Raw genomic sequence first — 26329 nt, forward strand, 5'->3', positions numbered from 1 at the left:
CACAACAAAAAAGAATGTCACAGGACCATTCAGAATGAGCCAGATGTTATTGTTAAGGTGGTCGTCATTCGCAAAGCAAATGTGGGCAGCCACGCCATCGTTTTCAAAAATCTTCGTTTTAGTCCATTTACACTGAAATGCAACCCCAGAGTTTTCAAACTAAAACAGGGTCTGCAGCATTTTCAAAAGTCTCAGTTTTCGAGGGTCGAAAACGCCAGAGTAGTGTAAACAACAGCGTAACCGTAGCAAAAGTTATGTGTTTTAAAACAAAAATGCACTAGTGTAAACACAGCCTAAATGTAAGTCACTCTATTGTGTATTGAAATGTTGTTTAAAAGCATTATCACACTCATAATCATGCTTTTGACCTGGATATGTGTTACAACGCCTCCCTAGCTGGTGTGCTGTTACTTAAATACAATCCGAGAGGAATTCTTTCTTGATCTGTGTTATCTATCCTGCTGTCTCAACGCATTCCATTCCCCCCCTTCAGACAAAAAAGCCCTCCTATTCCAAAGAAAGACATTAAAAAAATAAACAAAGTAATGCTGCAAGCCTCATCAGATTTCTTATGCTGTTTGTTAAAATAGAATTTTCACTTATATTTTCCTTTCACCAACACACTTTAACCCAAAGAAAAATGTCATGTTGATGTTAATAACATAAAGATACATTACAGATGACTTCTTAGGTATTAAGGCTTGTATGCTATAGGTGCCTCAGTTTGCTGAGAAGACACAGGGTGCTCTGTTCTCTAATGAGAACTCAATACTCCAATACGAACACAATCTCAGATACTTTTCGTGCTTCCTGACTTCTTATCAGGATCAAGCCAACTTCCCCCGCTTTCCGGATTCTTTTGGAACGCAGTTTATTCATCATGTACCCATAGAAGTTATCCAGAACCTATGGAAACATCTTTGGTAATTATGTGCCTTAATGAAATAACACTGCAGGAACTGTGTCTGGTCAACACTGATTTAAAGATCATTTCACATTTGTTCAATGTTCAATGTTCACTTTATTTATAGAGCACATACTAATACAACAGAAGTTGACCACAATGCTGTACATGAAACCATACAAAACAATAAAATCACTTTCAACCTCAGATTCAGTAAACCAATTAATTAAAACATTTAGTGAAATCCTTGTAAAAACATGTTACGGACATCTCAACATTTATAAAAACTTGAGTTAAAAAATTCTGCCAGTTCTACATTGTCATAAAGTGGATCTCTTCACCCTGTTTACCTGAATTTATGTTAAAGCGAACACCTGAATGTATGATTTTATTGTGTTCACTTGTTTAAGCATTAGGCTATCACAAAAGCATTATTTGGTTAAATTAGCAAATATTCTCCTTACTGAATAGAGTTTTGAAACTGGTGTTAGATACAAACATACAAAACCACTGCTAGCAGGCTATTTGTGACTTTTATGCTAAAAAAAATTAGCCCTTAACATCTAGCGCCAGTACAAAATAAAACTGTGAACTCTCGGTAAATTCCAGTATGTCGTAGTATTTAAGGGGCAATGTGAAAGTATAACTGGAAGTGAGGTCATGTTAAGCATGAAGGGGACACAGAACCAGATTTGGTAGCTGCTTCCCTAATTAATTTCGGGACATTCCAGTAATCTTCCTCACATCTCTACCCAGAGGAAGGCTGACCAAACACGTGGTCACTCTCACTTTTAATCTCTCACTGGGTGAAGTGTAACGCAGATCTCCAAAGAGAGAAGGACATCTCGTTTCTAAAGCTTAGCACTACAGTTTTACACTTTTACAATGCAGAAGGGCTCGTTTTCTCACACCACACCTGATTGGCGACTACTTGGATTTTGTTTCCTGTACTTCTCACTAGTTGCAGGTAAGTGTTTTCAAATCATTTTGTTAATAAATGCGCCACTTGCTTTCTTAGTTCGCATGTTTTGTATGTCACCGGTTCAACCAAAGAATGATAGACTGACATAGTGTTTTAATGTTATGTGTCTGATAAAGTGTATTATGATGAAACAGTCTTTAACAGCTAACGTTAACAAGAGGGTTTGTGTCTGCCCGTCCAGTAACTTGATACTTGAGTGCCGCCTGTTGTGATTGAGCTTGTACAGATAACGGTGCGAATAGACTTTCAGAGGAGTCGGTTTTTTTAAATAACTTACTGCCCTAAGTCCAAACGGAAAAGCTCGAATAACTGTTGCCGTGGTTACTGTCAGTCGATCGCGTCTCTTTATTATCTGATGAAAACATGCTTGCACTTGATGGTTTTGTGGATACTTTTAAACGCCTAAAAACTTATATAAGTACATTCATATAATTTTAAGTTATTTTAACAGAACAGACCGTTACAGACCGCAAAACTTTCGGTTTCGCCTGCATTTCGAGTAGTCATATCTCCGTTTGGCACCACAGTAATCTCCCCTACATGGATACCAGAGGATGGCGCAATAGCATTTCTATTCAGTTTTCTTCAGATCTCTGTTTTTCCCCTCCCCACGCGTTTTCAAATTTCTTTAAAACTTTAAATAAACACAGGTAGGCTGCATGTTTAAAAAAAGCCTTTAGAGGTACTAAATGGAAAGTGTAGGCTCACGTTAGAAACATTTGGCCTACGTTAAAACAGATGTAACGTTTAAAATCCAATCTCTCCAATGTGATACCAAAAGATGTCTCGTAATGGGTGGGGCTAGACGGTCCTATCTCTAAAGTTTAAACATAACTTTACAAATTAGGAAATATAACTTTACATATTAGGTCAGCAGAGGTCAAGCCCAACCCATTATGTCTAGAGAAGGGGGAGCGATGTAATTTGGCTCTGCTGTGAGCACTTACTTTGTGAAGCGTTGTTGTGGGTTAATTTGGAACGCATTCCGCTTTCACTTGACCTTCTTTTGTTTTCTTGAAAATTTTTTCCACTAAATAGGACGAGGGATAATGGTTTCCCTTTTTGGAAGTTTGAACTTCCCAAATGCATTTTAAATGCAGCTTCAAAGGGCTCTAAACAATCCCAGCCAAGGAAAAAATGTCTTATCTATCGAAACAATTGGTTATTTTCTAAAAAAGTATTACAATTTATATTATTTTTAACCCCATCTTGTCTAGCTCTGGTGTTCTCTGTGTATTCTGGTTCGAGAGTTAGGTAATGTCGAAAAACACCCATCTAATTTTCTCCTCCAACTTCAGAATTGTCGTACATCCGCATGGCAGAGTGCATGAGAGGCGCTCTGGATAAAAGCGCACTTTCATTCTCTGACAGCAGATGGCGCTAAACATAATGCAGCCGTTACCTCATAAACAAAACTGCTTTCTGTTTAAGTCTGTTTGACGTCTCAAACTCAATTCCTGGAGGGCCGCAGCTCTGCAGAGTTTAGCTCCAACCAACTCCAACTCACACCTGCTTGGAAGTTTCTAGTAATCCTGGAGACCTTGATTAGCTGGAACAGGTGTGTTTGATTAGGGTTGGAGCTAAACTGTGTAGAGCTGTGGCCCTCCAGGAATTGAGTTTGAGACCAGAACTGCTTTAAAGTGCCCCTATTATGCCATTTTAAAGGTAGTTAATATTGTTGTAATAGTCTCTTAAAACAGGTTTACATGTATGCAAGTTCAAAAAACACTTTAGTTTTCTCCAAAATTAGATTTATTTTTACCCCGTTTCTAAATGATTCGTAAACGACTCGTGTGAAGCAGTTCGAAGAATCAGTCTCTCTAAACCCCTCCTTTCCGTGAGCCCTCACTGCTGTGATTGGTCAGATGGTGCAGTCCTTTTGGATTGGTCTACCGCTACAGCGCAAAACGAAACGCCCATTGGCATAACTGAATGACAGCTGCGGAGACCTGTTAATGCATAGAAAAGATAGCCTCGATTTTACCCTATCAATTCGAGCCGGAGTCTGACGATGAAACGGTTGAAGTGTCACATCGACAAGAAACTGTTTTGCAAGCACGACCGGAGCAGGACGTTTCTCAGTGGGTGTCATATGTTAACTGTGGACAGTGTTTGCAATTTGCTTTTGTAAGCGAACCGGGCACACCTCTACGTTGTGAACTTCAACACTGTACAATCCATAACACTGCGTTAAGCCATCGTTTATCATTATCATTACTTAAACTAATAAGGCAGACAGACAGTCAAGCTGCATCAATCACAAGACTTTTTAGACTACATTGCACTCACAGCTGAACAACAGAACTACAGAAACGCAAGTTAGCCGGTTACCAAGACATGTGCGGGGTTGTTACACAACATAACGTACACAAAGACGTATTTTGAACGATCGCTAGAAAATACAATTATTAATCATACTTACAGGTAGAAGTTCAGAGGAGCAAGCCGGTCCAAATAAACTGGGCACTGATCCATTTTTTAAAACCAAGCCTTTGGTGAATCTCGCGTTGTAACGTTACTCCCCAAGATTAGAAAAGCAGTCATCAGTAAAATGACGCGAACACAACACAAGATTGGCATTGGACTGCTGAGGTGTTGAAAAAATTAATGTTAACCACTGATAGTTTCATCTTTTGGAAGGGCATATAAAACAAATTCACTCTCACAGGCTGTCACAGCGCAGGGCGTCTTCTTGACATGATGTAATCCACGTGAAAATGGTAGGCCTGCTGTTTGTGGGCGGGCAAGTTGTTCGCGAAATTGAATGTGGGCGGACATTACCCAAATGTGTAGTTCGTGACGTGTGGCCGTTACAGAAAAAAGATTCTAATTGCTGACGACTCGTTTAGGCGAATGTGAGCCGACTCTTTTTTTTTGATAGACAAAAACTTTATTTATAGTGCACTGTCAGCGTCACAACTTTGCAGATAGTTTATGTTCACATACAGCTACATGACACACTACATGAAATATCATATTTGAAAAGGCATAATAGGGGCACTTTAAGTGTTTAAATGGTTTAATTAGTTATTTAGATTTGTGTATTTGGTGTTCATCACAGTGCCAAATACTTATATTATATAGTTTCCTCTTTGCTCCACGTATTTTTAACTGCTTGAGAATATGATGTGTAGTGTGAGAGCGCCATTGCTTTTCGGACATAGCAACAGTAACTAAGAAGGACAGGTTTTTGCGAGGGGTCAATTGTTCCATTTGCTCATTTAAAAGCTATAGTTTTTTTTAATTGCTCAAAAACTATGAAAGTCTTTTCCTGCTGAGATTAGGCATGCAGAATCTCAATGTTTTTTTAAATCTTATTAAAACTTATTTTTAAAGTCAAATTAAATTAAGGTCAGATTTATAAAAGCAAACTGCAAAGTAAAATTATATGTTAAGTTCATAAAACAAAAAGGCAGTGACTTGAAAGGCAATGTTTGATTTTGTACATTGTGATTTTGTGTAGCTTGAGAAAAAAATAAATATGTAGAAATTAGGGATGTGATGAGATCTCGTGGCATGTGTGTCCCGCAAGATCTGACTGGCCTCACGAGAACATGGCAATATCATAGCAAGCATTTTGCAGTGTTTACATTAGAGCTGCATGATTACAGTAATCTTTAAAATATCATGATTTCTATACAGGCATCCCCGCGATCTTATTCCTGTATGACAACGATTCAGCGGTGTCTATTACAACTGTTTCAGACGCTCCACTGATGCTTATGATTTGAAACAGGCGTTAAAGACATTTAAATCTGCATTCTTGCTGCTGCTGATTCAGAAAGAGCAACACAAACAGTCTTTTTAACCACATCATCATTATTTCTTTCTTACAGATATTTAAATAATATAAGTACTGGGATAAAAGCTTATAGTTTGGGTATAAACACTTATTGTCTACAGTAGCGAACAAAACGAAAGTATCTTAACACGTACAGTGGTGTGAAAAAGTATTGATTTTGATCCTGATTTTTTTTTTTTTTTGCATTTTGGTCACACTTTAATGTTTTAGATCATCAAACAAATGTAAATATTAATCAAAGATAACACAAGTAAACACAACATGCCGTTTTTAAACAAAGGGTTTTTTTATGAAGGGAAAACGAAATCCGAACCCACATGGCCCTGTGTGAAAAAGTGTTTCAACTGCACGTTTAAAAAAGTATTTATCATTGAATTGTACATTCAAGAGATTCCAATTGTGAAACAAGTCTTTATTAATTGAGACACTGACTTAATTTTTTTTATTTTGTTTGAATATATTTTTTAAAAGACTTAAGCAATGAATATTCTGTCAGAACCACTAGTAAATTATGTAATTTTGTTTAGATTTCTTTTCCCTTTTTTCTTTAGAATCGTGATCTCTAATTTATAAAAATAAATTGTTTTTCAATTTATCCAGAATCATGCGGTTTTAGTTTACATGTTTATTATTGCATATAATTCATTAAAATAGAAGTTTAATTTCATCAAGTACAAGGTCATATCAAAATGCACCTACATATTTTGCATTTTGTGTTTTTTAGTTGAATAAAATACTTTTTTCCCCTGTATATTTAATCATTGAGGACTTTTTTTAAAAAAGTAAAAAAAAGCTCATGAACCCAGTCTCGTGTCTCGTTTCGTGAGATAAGTGTCTTGTCACACCACTAGTACAAATGTTTGGGGGTAAAAAAAATATTTTGCTATTTTTGCTAATTTGTTGTCAGAACAGGACTTGTGTTTCTTACAACTGTGTATATGGTTAAAATATGTTGTAAATTACAGCCTACTATTCAATGTGTTCAACAGGTACACAAGCTGAATGTCCTGTTCAGTTCAGCCAGAAGAGTGTTGTTGTGGAGTACGGTGGTTCGGTTGCAGTTAACTGTAGCGCTTCTGTCCCGCATTATGGGATGGGATGGGAAGCCAGTGAGGGAGGAGTGGACAAGATAAAAGGTGTCAGTGTGATCACATGGAGTGTGTCAGATCTGACACAATGGGACATTAAGCCATTATGCTTCATAAACTATGACAAAAGCCAAGATAAACCGTGTGGAGTAAATCTCCCAGTCACTATTTACAGTCAGTTTCTCTGTTATTTATATTTTTTGTCTTTCCATTCTCAGAAATGTCTAATAAATGTACATTCATTACTGCAGATTTCAGAGTGTGTAAATCTTCCTCCACAGAGACTCCAGACAATGTGTCTATCAGTATTGTGAATCACAGTGGACCAATGATAGAAGGAAACCAGTATCAGCTCCAGTGTGACGTTAAAGATGTGGCTCCTGTTCAGTATCTCACTGTCAAATGGTACAAAGGACAAACTCTGAATGAAACTCTGCTGAATCAAACCACTTTCAAAGACACTAGCATAACTCCAGTGAATGAAACAGCCACACTCCTGATCCGTCCAGACAGAGCTGATGATGGAGCTCAATACAGATGTGCAGCAGAGCTGGATCTGGGAGCAGAAGGACCTCAACCTCCTCCAAATAAAACATCAGAGCCTCTCAACATTTCTGTACATTGTACGTAAGATCTGTCAACTTCTATGATAATTATTTTTTAGAACATAAATCATTTAACATGTTCAAATCGAGCAGACTTGATGCAACATGTGACTTTTTTGAGTCAAATATTTTAATTTGACTAGTTTTGTTGAAAACTACAAGATTAAAATGAACATGGACTAACATAAGAAATTAAAGATAAAGTATGCAGATGCAAAAAGCTCTTGACCTGTCTGTTTTTGGCTTCTTCCTGTAGTTAAACCGATCATCAACAAGACCAAACTGCAATCCATAGTGCCTGTATTTCAAGGCTATCCAGTGAAGCTTGTTTGTAAAGCTGAAGGAAACCCAATACCAAAAATCAGCTGGAGCCTCGGTGGAAATAAAACAGAATATGGTGAAACACTTAATGTATCAACACCTCAGAATGTGTCCTGCAATGCAAGCAATTCTGCTGGTTGGGACAGCGTAGAAGTGTCTATACAAGGTAACTATGCTTTTTATGTGTCATTTTGCATTGACTTCCAACAGCTGTTTCAATTTGCTTTAGTAAGTAATACTGCAGAAAGGAATTGTGGCTGTTTTAGAATTGTATTGGTCTGATATTAAGCAAAATGCTTATTTTGGTTATATTAAATATGCAAATTATCATGTTGTCAGGGGTAGATTAAATGTTAGGTCATTTGAAGCTCCTCTGTTAAAAATCACACATGCATGTGATTAATTCTTTTTGTCTTTGACTAATGCAAATTTCATTCATCCGTTCTAAACTAATTTACACACAACTTTCTGATTTCACACAGCTTCTTTTGTGGTTAGTGTTTTGGCCTTTCAAAAATTATTTGCACGTTTTTAAGCTGCTTGGGTTGTTGGTCTTGTAGCGCTCTGCTTGCAGTGTTAATGTCACTGTGATCACACTAGACTTATTTGGATTAGCTTCACTTTTAATGTTGAACGCATGATGCAGGATAGAGATACTGTATATCCTGCATCATGCCTTGCTAGGATTTCATTTACTAAAGTGCTGATTTTCTCATATATTTGTTTTTATTTTTGACACAGAGGATTACATACCCATAATAGTAGGCATTATTGTTGCTGTAGTGGTGGTCATCTCAGTCATCTTCATCTACATCTACTTGACCTACTACAAAAAAAACAGGATGGGCCATTATGATGTGAAGAACCCTAATGCACGTAACGAACTCTTAGCGCAGTCAGAACAGTCCCTATGAAGGAACTCTGTCAGAGAAATATCTCTGCCTTGGTTATGACTCCACATGTTCTCCATCTGTTGAGGCTCTTTGTCTTGAATTGAATTGATCAGACTGTGAAGAGAGAACATATGGATCAGTGTTATTTCACTTCACTCGCATATCTAACACTAACACTGTTGACTGAGGATGTTGATCAACTAAAAATGATTAGTCCTTATTAGGCTTTTGTTGAATAATTGTATGTTTTTATAAAGAAACTTTATTTATTCTGAATATATATATATATTATGTTGAGAAAGACACTGAATCACTGGAGGTTGTAATTTTGTAGTGACTTAAGGATCACTTTGTGATCAATTGTTGTGAATAGAATCTTTATTTATTATATGGAATTCACATAGTCTTAGTCTTGTTTGGAGCACAAATATTACTCAACATATGGAATATTACTGCATTAAAAAAAACGTTTTTTAAAGAATTTCACTGCACTGAACATTTCTATTTTCACTCATTAATGTTGTAAACAAATTGAAAATATATATTTTTTATACACTGTGCTAAGTGTATTAGCTATTAAGAAATGCTGAGGGAATGAATCCACACCTATTACAATACTAGTACTGCACCACTGAAGCTTTTTTGTTGCTTGGAAAGATTGAATATAGATACACCTCTTTGTTTTAAATGGCTCTAAACCTGGCTGATGTATTCCACAATAGCCAAAAAAATAATAATAATTGCAAAAGCTTGCATGCGTATCGCATTATTTAAAGCATGAAACTGGTTGCCAGTTTGTAAGCCTTAAAGGGAACCCCAGCATTAAGACTTGTATGGCTTGAACTGAAATATTTAGCAGAAAACCCATAAAAGACATATTTTGGACTATGGGGGCGCCATTATTTCAATGATGTGAAATAGTTGCACTAGATGAGCTACTAGGGCTAACTGTTAGCTGATACGATGCCACATTGTGCGGCTTTTGGTTGTAATTTTCAGTTGAAGGGCAACAAGAAAAGCACTGCTTTACTAGCGATAAGAAGAGAAGAAAAGAATGGGAAGATGCCTGTGGATGAAAAAACCCAGCATGTTTGTTCTTTCCACTTTAGCCCTGATGCATTTGAGAATTTAGTAGACCACAGCTGCTGAAAGAGCTTACAAGAGGCAGAGACAAGAAACGCTATATACAATCCTGGCAGGATGTAAACATTCCGACATTGTTGCCTCATTTCACTTGATATCTGGGACGTTTAGACTCCTTGTGGGAAAAAAATCAATGGTACAACATTTGGTTTAAGCCTACGCTTATATCCATCACCACCTAAAAGCACTTTCAGGAACTGCGGTCATCACATCAGTATTTTATTTTCTGAGTTGTGAATTCCCAGTTGTGTTGTGGTAAAAACAGCAACAGGTAGCGCTTATAGCTCACCGAGTGCAACCATTTCACGTCATAATGACGCCTTCATAGTACAAAATATGTATAAAACAATGTCGATTTTTAAAATAACGTAAATCTTTCATAGGTTTCAGAGATAATTTACTTTATATTACGCCATACAAGTCATAATACCCTTTAACAGTCCATTTTGTTTATGTTCTGCTGGCTGCTACATACATCTGTGCAAATGCAAATGTTTGTGGTTACTGTTGTTTTTTTTGGTTAGAAATGCCTTATTTACAGCTGTATGTTTGTCTATTGTTCATTCTGACACTGAAACTGTTAAAAAGTTACTAAGATATTAAAAAAATGAAATTCGGCTGGTTGCGTGGTTTGGTTTAAAATGATGGCAAACTTGTGGACCACTCTTGTGTGGAATAATAAAATAGTTCAGTTTCCATTGCATGTGGAAGTACATAATTTCAAACACATCATTTGTTACTCAGAATTAGTTACAACTTCAAGTTGTGTCTACTTGTGGTCAGTGTTGGGGTTAGTTACTCAAAAAAGTAATATATTACATATTACTCTCAAAAATAGTAATGCCTTACTTTACTTTATTACTCCCTGGAGAAAGTAACTAGTTATATTACTAGTTATATTACTAGTTACATTTTTTTTTCTTACACAAAAAACTGTTATTCTAAACAAAAAAGCATGACCTACTGCGTGCATCCAGTGCATACGCGATCTCATAAAGCTCTTATAACACAATGGATATTATGCACAATTAATCTTTCATAAAGGTCTACGTGTGTTGTGATTCGTAAGCACGCAATATTCAGCACTGTTCAAAACTTTTGAGCAGTGAGTGAATTCTATCTTAAACACCATTGATTGGCGATGCGTTCCAAAAATCAGCAGATGGCTACATTGCTCATGCTGCAAACAAGTTTTAAATCGAAACTGCCTATTCTTGCTCTTACTAATCATATATGTTGTTCTTGCTGCTTTTGTGCAATAGATGAATAACATTTTTTTTTTTTTTTTAGATATTTTATGTTTAGATATTTCTATATTGCGGGAGTTACTTTGTAACGCGTTACACCCAACACTGCTTGTGGTTCTATAGCTTCACTATTTGTAAAGTACACGCTACTGAAGAACACTACTGAATGCCCTATTCAGCTCGACCTGCGGCCGCGGCAAGCTGGTACAACAGATAGCCTATGTTTCTGTTAACGAGCAATTCAGTCACAAGGACGCTTATGAGTGATGCACTGGTTTCACACTCACAGATTCTCATGTATTTATTCCTTTGTGCATACTGTATAGTAGTGAGTATGCATTAGTCATGACCCATGTCTGGGGATCCAGTGTGACACAGAAAGCGTTGTGGGAAGTGATATGAAACCGCATGTTTTTATAGACCCACCCTTATTTAGCCTATATAACCAAGCTTGAGGATGTGTTGACAAAGAAGGGAAATGGGGTGAAGAAAAGAGTTGTGGCTTTTCAAAGGTGGTCTTTAAACACTTAATGCGATGTTCAAAACGCTTATCTAAAAGATATGTGAATGAGCTCTGTTTTCTGTTTGTCGTGACAGGGTGCAAATGAATAAAGTTGCAACGTGCACTTTTATTGAGATGTGTGGGGGAGGGTTAACATTAACTAAAAGAGGCAGCTATGCGAGGGCAGACTGGGCAGTGGTTTCCTGCGATAAATGAAGGGTCCGAGACCGTTTGTTGTGTTACTGGCTGAACAGTTAAACACCGTTAGCTGGTTCAAAACGGTGTCAATACAGCGGAGCTAAGTTTCAGCTAAAAATGACGGCGCGGAGCAATTGGATATTCTTCACGTGTCTCATTTTGGATGTACTGTCGCTGCGGTACGCGTTGGATGGTAGGATATTTATATAACGAGTGTTGTATCTTTTACAATCCTGGAAAAAAAAATGCTATATTTTCAGGGCAGTCTTTCATGTTAAACTTGATAAAGGGGGGTTAATTAAGTTAAAGAGTGATTAAAACGCCGTGGTATTTCATTTCCTCCGCTTTGACTCCCTTCTGAAAAGACTTTGAGTAACACTGTTTAAATAGCGATAGAATAACGTTGTCAAACAAGATAAATACACTGTGCTTATTATCATTAACAGCCTGCACATATCAGTTTAACCACAGGCAGACATAAAAGTAGTCAGTAATTGCAAATATACTGTAGTTAGTTTTGAAGATTTAATTATACTTACTGACTTAAGTTAGGGGCTTTCTGAAGCTAGTAACGTTACTTATAAGGAATCATCACAGGTTTGTTTTACTCTCATTACTGCCAAATGTTTACATGCTCATTTTTAGTTAGTTGAGACTTGCAAAATGTTCCCTTGCTTTAAGAACTCATACGCTGCCATTGTTTTTGGGTTCCTGCTAAAAACATCTTAAAACATGTAGCCTAAAAAGCTTGGTTACTGTCCTTAGGTGGCTAGGTGGTGTTTTTTTTTTTTTTTTTGTAGAAGGGGTACAGAGAAAATGTGTCCCAAGAACGGAAAATATCACAGCTCGCTGGCATTTCCTGGAAATACCACACTGATAACAATACAAAATAGGAAGCTGAATGTATAGAGGGTTTGCACTTATGTCACAGTTTGGTCAGTTACCGGATGTGCGGCAAAGTTGGAGATACTCGGATGTAAACAACAGCGTGGATTGCACGGTTAATGTACTACTGAATATGTTGTTCTGCTTATTTATGCTGTCTAAACCATGGAAAAACGTGTGGAAGCTGCTAAATCATATAGAGAAGGACTTAGTAAGCAGGAAAGGGCACAATATTGACAGACTAAAGTTAATAGGTGGTAAAGATACATATAAGCAGTATTAATTAAGATATTAGCCTAATATTTTACATACCTGACTGGAAATGATATTAATAATCATGAATGTTGTCAAGATTCTTGCCCTGGAAGTCCTGGTTTTGTTTGGCCATCCATAAACGCCTTTTGTTCCTGTTTTTTGCACTCTTTTCCTTGATTTGTATAAACTTTTAGCGGTCTATAGTACTCCAAATGTTTTTTCCCGGTCCGACCGATTAGTACAGCCCAAAACATGATGATAATAATTGACCATTTTCAGCAGCAGTAATCAGCAAAACATGTTAGTTTTGTTTGATTTAGAGGCATTGTTTAAGTTCAGTGCCGCCAATATGGATGATTGATTTTGCGTCATGAAAACACTCTGTTCGGCTCATTGTTGGGCTAGTCACTCAGAAAATTGAATATATTACTCATTACTAGTTACATTACTTATTATTGCCATCCAACTGGATTTAATAAAGCAGCAATATAGTAACAAACTTAACATGTTGGCATTTGCAGTAAAGTCTTAGTACCACTACACAATTTACATGTGACATTGGTGTTTTTGTCATCGTTTCTCCCGACAGTTATTATGAAAATTGATAGGGGTGATTGAGCAATTGTGACAAATTTAACTATTAACTAGCCATGTTTTTCGGATGGTAACTGTAATATAATTACTTAAATTTTATTAGTAATTAGTTACACTACTAGTTACCAGAGAAAGTATTAAATGTGACCCTGGACCACAAAACCAGTCAGAAGTAGCACAGGTATATTTGTAGCAATAGCCAACAATACATTGTATGGGTCAAAATTTTTGATTTTTCTTTTATGCTAAAAATCATTAGGATATTAAGTAAAGATCATGCGCCATAAAGATATTTTGTAAATTTCCTACTGTAAATATATCCAAACTGATTTTTTATTAGCAATATGCATTGCTAAGAACTTCATCTGGACAACTTTTAAAGGCAAATGTTTTTCTATTAAATACAATTATTTGTATTTTGCACCCCAAGTATTTGGGATTTCAGCTACTCTATTATGCTTAATGTGTCTTCCAGGTATTTTCATCAGCTTTGTGAATCATGAAGGACCAGTGATAGCGGGCAAAGATTATGAGCTCCAGTGCCTCATTCAGAATGTGGCTCCTTTTAAGAATGTTACAGTGAGATGGTTCAATCAGAATGAAAGCGTCTTCAATGACACCATCAAGACTTCAATCAGTAACACGTCTAAACTCCAGATCAAGCCAAACCGAACTGATGATGAAGCTCAATACCGGTGTGAAGCAGAGCAGGAAGCAGAAAGGAATGAAAGTTATCCAACATTGTCATCGGAACATCTCAGCATTACTGTACATTGTATGTTGTCCAAGTTTACTAGATATTTCAGCGGCCTTGATTATCATCATGTAAAACCTGTTTTTTATTTTCTTTTATCTGTAGTTAAACCGATCATCAACGAGACCAACCTGCCTTCAACAGTGCCTGTGTTTCGAGGCTTTTCAGAGGTGCTTATATGTAAAGCCAAGGGGAACCCAGAACCAACGATCAGCTGGAGCATTGACGGACAGGAGATGATAAAAAATGAAATACTTACTGTATCAGAGTCAACACCTGAGTATGTGATATGCAATGCAAGCAATTCTGTTGGCTCGACCACCAAAAAAATAAAAGTGGTATTAAAAGGTATCTTTGCATTTTTGCATGTTTTGGTTTACATTTCCAACAGCTGTTTACATGTAGTTTTACTTTAGAATTACAGTTTTGAAACACCCCTTATTTTAATCAGGCCAAACACATATCTAAAGATAAAATGTGTGACGTTCAGATTTTCACAAATATAAATTTTTTGCTTCTGAAATGGTAAAATAATGAAGTATTGTTTTATTTCTGCTATTTTAGCACTTGTCTGATCTTTTGGTGTGCTTTGTTTCTCTTTAAACAGAGGACTACCTGCCTTTAATAGCAGGACTCATTGCAGTCACTGTGGCGTTCATCTCAGTCATCTTCATCTTCATCTACTCTATCTACTACAAAACAGCCAAGATGGGCCGATATAGCCTGAAGGATGCCAAGCTTCCTGAGCAAAATGGAAACGTAGCACAGAATGGCAAACACAACCCTATTCCAATGAAGAAACTGTCTCAGAGTGATATCCTTGCTTAGGTTACGAACCCCTGGCTCCCAATGTCCACAAGGGATTTTTAGACTGGAAGTCTCCAGGCCTCTACTTTGGGGCTAGTTTCTTCAAGACTTTATTATTATTACTCATTCATGGAGCACCTGTTCATTCACTTCACTCCTAGATCCAGTCAAAATGAACTTTTTCAGCAATCTGCTGTTTAATGGACCAGAGGAAGATATCTGAAAGTACAGATGACAAAGAAATGCTCAGGACCTGATGTCTGCAGTGTGAATTTTCATCAACTACAAAGTGACATTATTTGATTTGTACGCCTTTTTAAGGGAAGGTTCTTGTTAAATTGTGTAACAAGAAAGACTATTCTTTTGTATATGTCTCTGGCACATTGATCATTTTGAATATTTGTGTTTTGCCAAGATGTGCTATACAGTATATATTACGAAACGGTTTTATTCACAAAGTCCAGGAGGAGCACGGTTCAGATAATCAACCAATTAAGCACAATAGCAAATGTATACGCAGCCAACTTACCTTTGTTTCACAACAGTTTTCCAGCATCTCTCTTCCACCCCAGCTCTTCCTGGGATATGGTGGAGCTCTCTGGATACCATGCCAAGTAGGCATACTGTTTGCTTAATCTGATTATATCAAAGTGTGACTTGTCAAAGACACCAGAGTTGATTCTGTTAGTTCGTTAAAGAATTATGTTTAAAGTTTCAATTCCTGTGGTGAAATCCGCACTTTTAAAGCACACGGCGACTGTGAAGAAGTGAAAGCTTGGGTATGAGGTCTCTCGTGCTGAACCTGTGGGAAAATATTTGGATGAATTTCTGAACATTCTCTCAGGCCTCATAGTTTGTAAAAAAGCGATGCTCAACATAAAGTAAGTGTGCCAGTTTTATGGCTCAAGCTGTATAATGGTGTTAAAAGGATAGTTTAACCAAAAATGACAATTCTGTCATCATTCACTCACCCTCATGTTGTTCAAAAAGCTGCATGCTGTTATTTTTTTTGTTTTTTACAGTTCATAGTGGCTATGTCTGTAAAGCTTCAAAAGGTTTAAAAAAAATCATCATAAGGGCTACCCATACAAAACTATATATTCTGAAGGTTTTCAGTTTGATATGTATGATCATTATCAATTGCTTTTGTATGGAAAAGTTTTACGTAAAGGTTCTTCAAAAATTCACCTTTTCACTTCGACATGAGGATAAATAAATGATGGCAGAGCTTCCGTGTTTGTTTGAACTATCTTTTTAATCACATCACTGAATCTCTGCTTTTGATCTCTATGTGAATGTAATCTCACCTGTAATCTGGTGGGTTTTTAATTTTGTTTATGGATTTTAAACCGTTTGTCCTTATATGCACATGACATTTGAATTTGTAAATGAATTTGTTGAAAATATTTTAGAAAAAAATGTTTAAAAAAATTATAATAAAAAAATCTTTTCACAGAATTGTTTTCAGTCTTCTGCAAAAACACACACACACAATAAAGTAAGTTCATTAGCCACTATAGGAAAATAAGAAAAATAACAAATAGTAAAACTGTTTGCATTACAAACCAGTGTCTTCATAATTAAGACAATACATTAAAATAATATGGTGAGACATACCAATTTGCCTATATCAAGCAGCAAAACTAGTTGTTTTGTACAGCTAAAAATAGCTGGAAGCAGATGAGACCTTAAACTAGCCCCATAAAATTTACAAACTCTTATGTGACGAAAAAGGTGGGTAGTATCGAACAATTGTTTGCATTTTATCAAGTCGGTTAAATAAAGATCTGTTGTATATAACAGCTACACAATTAATAACTAACAGGTACATTATTTTAACTTACCTCAGGTGTTTTTCTGTTTCTTGTTCCTTGAAGATTTTTTAAATTTTTCAAAACATATTTGGTGATATTTGTTACAAATACGTGAAAAATCACCTAGATATTGCCTGGGAGATTGAAGGAGATGCACCATTGTTCATCTAACAAAATTAGCGTTTTTAATCTTATTATATCACATTTGGTGAAAAAACTATGGCCAATGTTTGTATTATTCTAAGATTGAATAAACAGCTTTAACAGTTTTACCAGATGCTTAGCTAGACAACAGGGACGATGAATCGACTGTTCCAACATGGGAATATTTCGCTTATATAACTTCTTGATGTGCTAACCAAACATTTAGTCAACACTGTCCTGTTGAAAGAACTAGTTGAAACCATAAGCTCCCAGCCTGGCTGTAGCTAATTTAGCATGGTTTTAGAGGAATTTTGACCACTTTAGATGGTCTTAGTGGTCAGCAGGTAAAAATGTCGTTTTGTTAGTAAGAGGGTTTGTATCCCTTTAATAATGCGTCTTGTTTGAGTTAGCGTCTGAGATTTAAAACAAGAAACTTGTTTGCGCGTAAGTTTTCTCTCATGTGAACTGACATGCTTTCGTTTCTATAGGAGCTTCCGGAGAGAAGGGTGGGGTTTGGAGGTTTGAGAAGCCACTGGACAGTCACTAAATCTGAAGGCAGAGGCAGAAGCAGAGGAAACACATTTATTTACTTGCACTCCTTAACCGCGCTTTTGTCTGGTCGATGGTACTCTCGAACACGTCCAATATGCTGCAATGTCTACATGGACTTGTTTGTCTTTCAGCAGTTGTACTGTTTGTGACTCTCACAGGTCTGTATTAACCTATTTGCCTTTTATTCTTTCGGTACGTGAGGCGAATACTTTGATTAACTAGTAGCTACGCACTTGAATGTCTTTTAAACATTTACTTTCCTATGGGTAATTTGAGCGTCGTTGACCTATCGTCTCTGCGTTAAAATGGTGACATATTTGAGTTAATTCATTACTGTACACTAAGGAGTCACGCTAGTATTTACTGTAGCGCTTGTAATATGATCTGTGCTTGAGTACTCATTATTTTTAGTGCTGGCAGCAGTTCATTTAGCCATTACTAATTTTGTTTTCACAGTCAACATGACAATACAAGCTGTTTATTACTACAAATATAATTTTTTTGTGTGTACAGGATTTATATAGCCCTATACAAACGTAACAAATTACAATAAGTGATAAAGCAGATACTTACCTGTCCATGTTCAGATACTGAGATAAAGATGATGTCATAACATTTTCTTAAAGTTTCTTTAAGTTTTCTTGAATCATATAAATTACTGAGTTGTGATGGTAACAAAGTTGACACATTACCTGCGGAAACTATTTTTAATCAAAAAACTTGTCTTCTAAATGATAAATAGAATGGGTTTTTTTCCTGTGACTGCTAAAACAGAAAGGAGTGGTTTAACGGCAGGGCCAAGATGGGACAAAAATTCATATTCGTGAAGTAAATACTCCAATGAAATGAAAATTAAATGTAAACATACTGGATTTGTTTTGTCGTCTTTAGAAAAGATAACGCAGGTGGTGGTGGCCACTTGTAAATTAGAAATTTAGAATGACCCTGCTGTGTCAGTGAATTAATTTCATTTCCCTAATGGTAAGAACGGATGAGCTTCTTTGTTTTTAAGAGTCAACTGTCATAGACTGATGGTCTTCTATAATAGCAAGAGCATTTCTTGTTTGTTTTGCATGCAGCTGGTCAGTAAACTCAATAAAATACCAAATCCTCACCAAGAATCCAGAGAATCTGCTCATTTTTATTTCAAGTCATAATTTGCAATAGTTGGTTATTTGTGTTCAGTATGTCAAGTGAACAATCCCATTATGCAATTATTCTGTTTTCAATTTACTTAACAGGTACACATTGAAAGGCATTGTGTAAAATATTTAGAAATGTTTGGGGGGCAATTTTGCTCATTTGTTGTCAGATGAGTAACATGACTTTTGTTTATTACTACTCTTTAATGTGTTCAACAGGTACACAAGCTGAATGTCCTGTTCAGCTCAGCCAGAAGAGTGTTGTTGTGGAGTACGGTGGTTCTGCTGCAGTTAACTGTACCGCTACTGTCCCGCATTATGGGATGGGATGGGAAGCCAGTGAGGGAGGAGTGGACAAGACCAGTGCCAGTGTGATCACATGGAGTGTGTCAGATCTGACAGAATGGGACATAGAGCCATTCTGCTACATAAACTATAACAAAAGCCAAGCTAAACCATGTGAAGTAAATCTCCCAGTAACTGTTTACAGTGAGTTTCCCTGTTATTGATATTCTTTTTTTCTTCATCCTCAGAAATATCTAAAGTACATTCATCACAGTAGATTTCAGAGTGTGTGAATCTTCCTCCACAGAGACTCCAGACAGTGTGTCCATCAGTATTGTAAAACACAGCGGACCAATGATGGAGGGAAACCAGTATCAGCTCCAGTGTGACGTTCATGATGTGGCTCCTGTTCAGAATCTCACTGTCAAATGGTACAAAGGACAAACTCTGCTGGATCAAACCACTTTCACTGACACCATCAAGACTCCAGTGAATGAAATGACCACACTCCTGATCCGTCCAGACAGAGCTGATGATGGAGCTCAATACAGATGTGTAGCAGAGCTGAAACTGGGAGCAGAAGGACCTCAACCTCCTCCTACAGTCACATCACAACCTCTCAGTGCTGAAGTACACTGTAAGTTTATTATTGCTAAACTTGCTGTTTAATTCAGCTTATATTTTCTGAAGGGCCTTCTATCTAGTGTGAATAATGTACAACTGTTATATTTAATCACATGCAGAGATTTTATTTGGTAAGGTATGACATATTATAAACTGAAATAACACAGATGAAAAGGTTTCAGTTGTGCGTTTTTTTTTACTGATCTGTTAATAACAGCTGCTCAACATGTTGCTGCTGTGCTGAGAAATGCATCTCTGTCCTCCTCAGATAAACCAAAACACTCCAATTCAACAGAGACCATCGTTAAAAACGAGGAGGTTATGCTAGACTGTACAGTGAAGGCAAACCCGGCTCCTACGTACACATGGCACTCAGAGCATCTGAAAGAGAAGAGCAGCTCCTCAAAGCTCCCGTCCTCCACACTCAGTCCAGGAAAATACACGTGCACCGCCGAAAACTCTCTGGGAAAAGACAGCAAAGTGTTCATTGTCGAAGAAACAGGTTAGTTTTGACTGAATAAACACTAATCTGCCTCTTTGCCTTCAGGCAGTGTTCATCTCAGTATTGAAGTTATATTCACTAATTCACTTAACATTTTTAGGGGCTGTTCACACTGTTCACTATTACACTACTTTTCCATTGTTTTTCTATGCAAACATGCTAGACGGATGTGTTTGATTATTGTGCTCGTGTCTAACTTGTTCAACTTTTTAAAAAACGCTTCCTGACATTTTTCCCCATTCCACTGCCCATATGTTGATCTCGTATTTTTCAAAACAAAAATGTGTTCTGTGTGAACCAGCCCTTACTGTTCAATAGGGCTCTGCAATGATGATTTATTTTTCTAGGCTAGTCCAAAGGTAGAATTACCTAAAATTTGGATTATAGCAGAAAATAAGCTCTGTGACCAATAAAAGGGCCAGATTTACTAACAGCTTGCACCAACGCAAACCGTCTTCTGTCTTAAAAATATTATCGTCAGGATGCGCCGTAAAGAATTAGCACTGACAAGGTGTGGACGCAGTTATTTTTGCGTCTGACCTTATTAAATATGCATTTGCAATATGCATTCCCTTTCAGATGCAAAACTTGTGGGAGGAGAGTATTAAAATAAATCACGCAACGTGATACACTTTGGTATGCGCTTGTCAAATTAAAAGTATTTGTGCCATTATTTAACACCCAACAAGCCCTGTTTTAAAGCAGGCGGTAATTTGCGCTGCTCTTGGTAGATTGCGCTGGTCTTTATATAAATAATCTGGCTGCGTCTGTGTTCTTCAATGTGCGAATTGTCAGTAAATCAGGTTTGGAACGACATGGGGGTAAGTGATTAATGTGTAATGGAGTAATCCTTTAGAGCTCATTCGAGTGTGTTTCTAGTGCAGTGTCTATGGGAGAGACGGTAAATTTGACATCGTTCTCTCTTCTGACTGCTGATATCAGTCTCTCACAATTTTTTTCCTTTGATTGAAAATCGTCAAAACATTATCATAGATTTGAGCAAATGAGAATGCAAAAAATATTTTTGTGGTACTCTCCCATGCACTGCTTTCAGCTTTTACCGAACTATGACAACTTCCGCTGCTGAGAAACCCGGAAATGTGAAAAAGGCCCATAGGCTGTAACTCAATATGACATAATGCCATAATTATTCACATGGCGCAGCTGATTGGTTTCTTTTCTTATCAGCAGCCAATGAGCTGCTGCTCAACATTTAATTACTTGGCCAGTGCTTGCTGTAGCAGTTGCAGCACGCTTCAGAAACCCTCCACTTCCCCAGCTCCACCTGTCTTCTACAGGGTGAATTCACGTGTTATACGTGCAGCAACAGTAGTTCCTATATGCTTACTGCAACATGTCTGTGGATGTATTGGCTTTAGCAAGTCTCGGTATTCGCTCTGCCACAGCAGCAGTGTAGCAGATCTATTTCCCGCCAAAACCAAACACATTAACATTGTAATGTACATTAACGTGCTAAACTTTCAGAGAGTTGTCATGAGTTGCTTCTGACAACTCTTTTAGTCTTTATTTATAAAACATTTTCCTTGAAAGTTTGAGTTAGAATAATTTGCAAGAGTACGATTCTAAATACACAGACGCTGTAAAAGCTGACTAGTGTTTCTGTTCAGCGTGATGTTTAATGTCCCCGCCAACTTCTGTAGTCCCATTTATCCACTTGTTAGCAACCACCGTTTTCAAGAAAAATAAAAGCTTTAAAACAAAGGCAGCTGCTTTTTGCACTAAGCTCAAATAGCAATGGATTCTATTTACACCAATTAAAATTGGCAGTATTTTCTTAACGATATGCTATTTACACTAAGTGCACATAGCGATAGATTTTGTTTACACTATATAAAAATTGCAGTATTTTCTTTGTAATAATATTAGATGCTATTTATACTTAGATATTTGCACCTCAGTATTGTAGTACATTGTAAAAAAGTATGCAGTAATAATGCATTGAGTGTAAATGATTATTTTTATTAAAATTATTACATGGATGCTGCCTAATTAAAACAATAAAGCCTACACCTACCCCTAAACCTAACCAATAAACACCCGTGTGGCAATTTATTCTCCACTTTTCGATTATTTTCTTCATATTATTTAAAATAAATGCCTTTCCGATTTATGTTGATGCAAAAAGGCAGAAGTTAACATATGGGTAAGACTTCCGGTTCATTAGCCGCTACAGGGAAATAACGATAATAATAACAACCACATTGCACTACAAACCAGTGTGTTCATAATTAAGATAATACATTAAAATAATATTGTAAGACACACCAATTTGCAATATCAAGCAGCAAATCAAGCTGTTTAGTACAGCTAAAAATAGCTGGACGCAGATGCAACCAGAAGTCGCACCCATAAAATTTCCAAATGGCCGTGCCCACTTTTACTGGAAGAAAAAGGTGGATACTATTAAGAAAATCATTCCATTTGAAATAAAAACCCTGCAAACGAGGAAAAAAACATGCATGTGTTTCATGCATATTTATACAAGTTGATTATCTTAAACTCTCAGTATTGACATATCCCAAAGTTCATTTCTTATCAACAGGGTGTTTTTGTGGTCTTCCGTAAGCTTTTCATTTGCATTTAATGATTCATCAGGCACTTTTATGCGAAATGAGGAATAGTTCAACAATAGTCTCTTGTACACTGGTGTTGTGGTCCTGCCAGGCCGCTCCAGGACTGCAGCTGGCAGTGTGTGTGTTGTACAACCAGCAGAGTCATGGTTCTGCTACTGAAGCTGTTGATTAATTCATAATGTAAAATCAAAATGTATTAATGTCATTAATGTCATTTCTTCCACAGACAGAACCACATTCTGGGCTATTGTTATACCTGGCGTGGTGGTGGCATTGGTGTTAATCATATCTTATGTGATATACAAGTGTAAGTGTTCCAAGAACTCAGTCATTTGATGGACAAGAGACGACCTCAAAGCAGGACCTTCTCCTCAGGGAGATCATGACAAACTTGATTATTATGGGTTTTTTTAGGAGCAGTTCACCCAAAAATTTAAATTTGCTGAAAATGTACTCACCCTCAGACCATCCAAGCTATAGATGAGTTTGAATTTAGCATTACATCACTTGCTCACCGATGCATCCTCTGCAATGAATGCGTACCGTCAGAACAAGAGCTGATGAAAACATCACAAGTAATCAACACAACTCAAATCCATCTATTAACGTCTCATAAAGTGCAAATCTGCATCTTTAAGGATTTTTAACTGCAAACCATCACTTCTGGTCAAAATATCCAATTTGTCCATAATCTATAACAACACTTCCTCCAGTGAAAAAGTTTGTTCGCTGTTGTTCTCTCACATCAAAATACACAAAATCAGATGTAAAATTCACTTTTACATGTCGTTTGAACATTAATGTGTGTTGGCAGTTTGTATACACAACCACCCTACAATGATAAAATCCACCCAGTGGTATTTTTTAATCTTAATCTTAATCTTTTAAAGTAATATCCCCTTTTTAAAATCAGGTCACTCTCAGTTTCTTGTCGATATGACGACGCACAGACAGAGGCCACTCCCACGATAGTTGATTGACATGAACGCCTTACCTTAGACCCGCCCTCAGCAAGCTGCAACAGTCCGACCCCAACCGCCAGCCATTGTGTCGACTCAGGTACATGGGAACACAAAAATGTCTCAGATTGGGCGATTGAGGTGTTCTGTTGTTGGATGAAATAATGAATATAGCAGCTGTCATTTACTCCCGACATCTGAGCCGCTGAAGACGCAGAGGATTAACGTTACTTTCGTTTTTGAAAGGACAGTGCCAATCCCGATCTGCATATGCGTCTATGTTTGTGCAAATCATTTGTGATGCAGCTTCACCCACGGCAGAAGTGAGTAGAAGGGTTTTTTAGCAAGTTTCGCAGCTAAACGCTGTATAGTAAACATTACGGCTCGTCATCCCACGGCAGAGAGGGGCGGGGCGGGGCGAGCAGAGCTCATTAGTATTTAAAGGAACATGCAACAGAATAGCTCGCAACAGAATAGCTTTTAACCAAAGTATGTTATAGATATCAATTTGTGGAAAATTGGCATCCAATGACCCCTTTAAGAAGCATGTTGGACTGTTTTTACTTGAAAAGCAGATTTTTATTATTGGGTGAACTGACGTGATTTTGCATGAATTGCATGGTGTTGCAGTACTCGGAACTGTTACAGCACTTTTTTTTAAATCACCATATTCAGCTTCAGTTTAGATTTATTTTTGTGTGTTCACTAATTATTCTGGTCCTGATAGGACAAAATCATGCTTCATAATTGTCATTAACTATAACCACTTTTTTTGTGGAAATCCCATTACTGTCATTGCCATCACTACATTGTTTTTCTTTTACTAATGCTCATATTTTAATTTTGTAAACCATTCAAGACCATAAATATTACTTTTGTTGTATTAGGTATTGGGTATGTACTGTAATATGACATCCATTTCTGTCAAGTACTTTATTTTACCTGCTACATGCAATAATAATTCTGTTTAATTAGTCTGTTCCACAAAATGTCTTTTTGTTGACAATTTGTATTGTCCTGAATGTAAAGCTATACTTATTTTTTTTTTTTTTTACCCATTAACTGCTTTATCAATCCACCGTAGTTTTATATCTAAAGTAAATTTGTTTGTTATACACCCTTGCATTATTTTTATACTAAGGTTGGGAAATTTTTAATCTATTGGCTTTTTACTATTAAATGTACAGCATGCTTTTTGTATGTATTTTTTTTATAAAACATAAGGATGGATACAGTATTTTTATTTTGTGGTGCATAAGCATTATAGAGCATGTTATGAAAGCTTTAAAAAATGCTATTTGTTTTTACTAAACCTAACTATAACCTTAACTAGCTAAAAAGTGCAAGCCATATTAAGCAAATGCATTAACATGAACAAGAATCCAGTTCCAATGGAGAAGACTAAAACTTAAAGATCACCGAACTGAAATAATAAATAGTGTTGTCAGTAGCAAACAACTATCATCACAAAGATTGCACAGAATTTCCATAATGCTGATGAAATAAACGAAAAACGTGTTAACCCAAATAATATTCAACGGTGTTACACGTCCTTCACTGTGGTCTTCATTTATACTGCTCTGCTAATTTTTTTTTTTTTTTTGTAAAAAGTTCCTTTTCAATACTGAAAGCTGTGTTCATTTCCTTTTCTCTTTTCTACTTCTGCCCGGCATGATGAGGTCAATGGAAAAACAATGATCACATGCTGATTTTTTACCTAATACTTGCTCATGGTACTTTGTATTGTACATTGTAAACTGAAGTTGTTCAACTTTACAATGTTGGTAACACTTAATAATATGGTTTTAAACACTACAAAAAAAAAGTGAATGCAAAAGCCATACATAATGTTAAAAAGTATACGACCTTACTGTAAAATGTTATCGACATTGTTTGTACCCTGACTACTTTACCGTGTCTGAATGTGTTTGAATAATGTGGGAGAACACGTTGTAGGAAACATGTATGTTTCTTCCTCTGAATGTAAAGTAGCATTGCTTTTTCATGTTAGTTCATGTTTGTGTGCTTTTGTGTTATTTTATTAATACAGAATTTGTTCAAAAACGTTGCCTCATATCCTTTTTTCTTTATTCTTTGTTAGCCAAATGACTATCTGCATGACTAACTTATGAGAACTAGGATTACAAAACTTCTTCATCACAACTCTTTGTCCAGTTTTTAGTCATGTTTATACAATGTAAGCACACATGCTTCATTTCTACTTAAATGAGATCATTTGTATTGCACAAATGGCATTCATCTAGCTCTATGTTGTAGACGCGAATGGAGAAAAACACACTGAAACTCTCTTTTGTGTGTATTTTGTGTAGGCCTGTTTTACACAGTGACCTGAGCGGTTTTTACTGCCAAAAATATGTGCAAGTATAGTGTTGCTATAGCAACTGCCCTACAGGGACGAGCTTTAGAGGAGCCAGCACTGAAACCAGAGACAAATAAACACGTTTCATACGAAAGTGAACGCGGGATTTAGCTGTCACACTGTTGAATTCAATTGTACAATTGAGAAATAGGAAAGCAAAACTTCTAAGACAAATCAAATGATACAAAACAGGAAATAAGTGACTCAGCAAAAATCACCATGAATCATAGCATTAAACATCCACTGCCTCACATTCAAGACTGCACATGTTCACAATTATAGACTTGAAAACAAACTAAATTCTGAGGTATTTTCCGTATGGACTGAGGGGAAGGATTGGCTAAATTGTGTAA

General features: G+C 36.6%; 1 protein-coding gene across 6 annotated transcripts; it reads left to right on the forward strand.

The window, feature by feature from the left end:
• Nucleotides 1–1629: 1629 nt before the first annotated feature.
• LOC141333240 (neural cell adhesion molecule 2-like) lies at nucleotides 1630–25654 on the forward strand. 6 transcript variants are annotated; one of them, XM_073838209.1, is made up of 7 exons: nucleotides 1640–1871; nucleotides 6678–6950; nucleotides 7058–7399; nucleotides 7638–7868; nucleotides 13895–14194; nucleotides 14279–14521; nucleotides 14781–16438. In XM_073838209.1, exons 1-7 carry the CDS (start codon nucleotides 1790–1792, stop codon nucleotides 14999–15001), a joined length of 1692 nt encoding a protein of 563 aa, XP_073694310.1. In that variant the 5' UTR covers nucleotides 1640–1789; the 3' UTR covers nucleotides 15002–16438. The 6 variants fall into 6 exon arrangements, with proteins under 6 accessions (XP_073694317.1, XP_073694310.1, XP_073694338.1 ...); XM_073838223.1 differs by lacking the exons at nucleotides 1640–1871; nucleotides 6678–6950; nucleotides 7058–7399; ... (2 more) ...; nucleotides 14279–14521; nucleotides 14781–16438 and adding exons at nucleotides 17180–17282; nucleotides 17427–17648; nucleotides 18852–19121; ... (1 more) ...; nucleotides 19810–20043; nucleotides 22864–25654; XM_073838216.1 differs by lacking the exons at nucleotides 13895–14194; nucleotides 14279–14521; nucleotides 14781–16438 and adding an exon at nucleotides 8444–8695 and having other exon boundaries at nucleotides 1630–1871.
• Nucleotides 25655–26329: the final 675 nt, after the last annotated feature.

The sequence above is a fragment of the Garra rufa genome, chromosome 1 (genome assembly GCF_049309525.1).
Source record: "Garra rufa chromosome 1, GarRuf1.0, whole genome shotgun sequence".
Taxonomy (NCBI): Eukaryota; Metazoa; Chordata; class Actinopteri; order Cypriniformes; family Cyprinidae; genus Garra; species Garra rufa.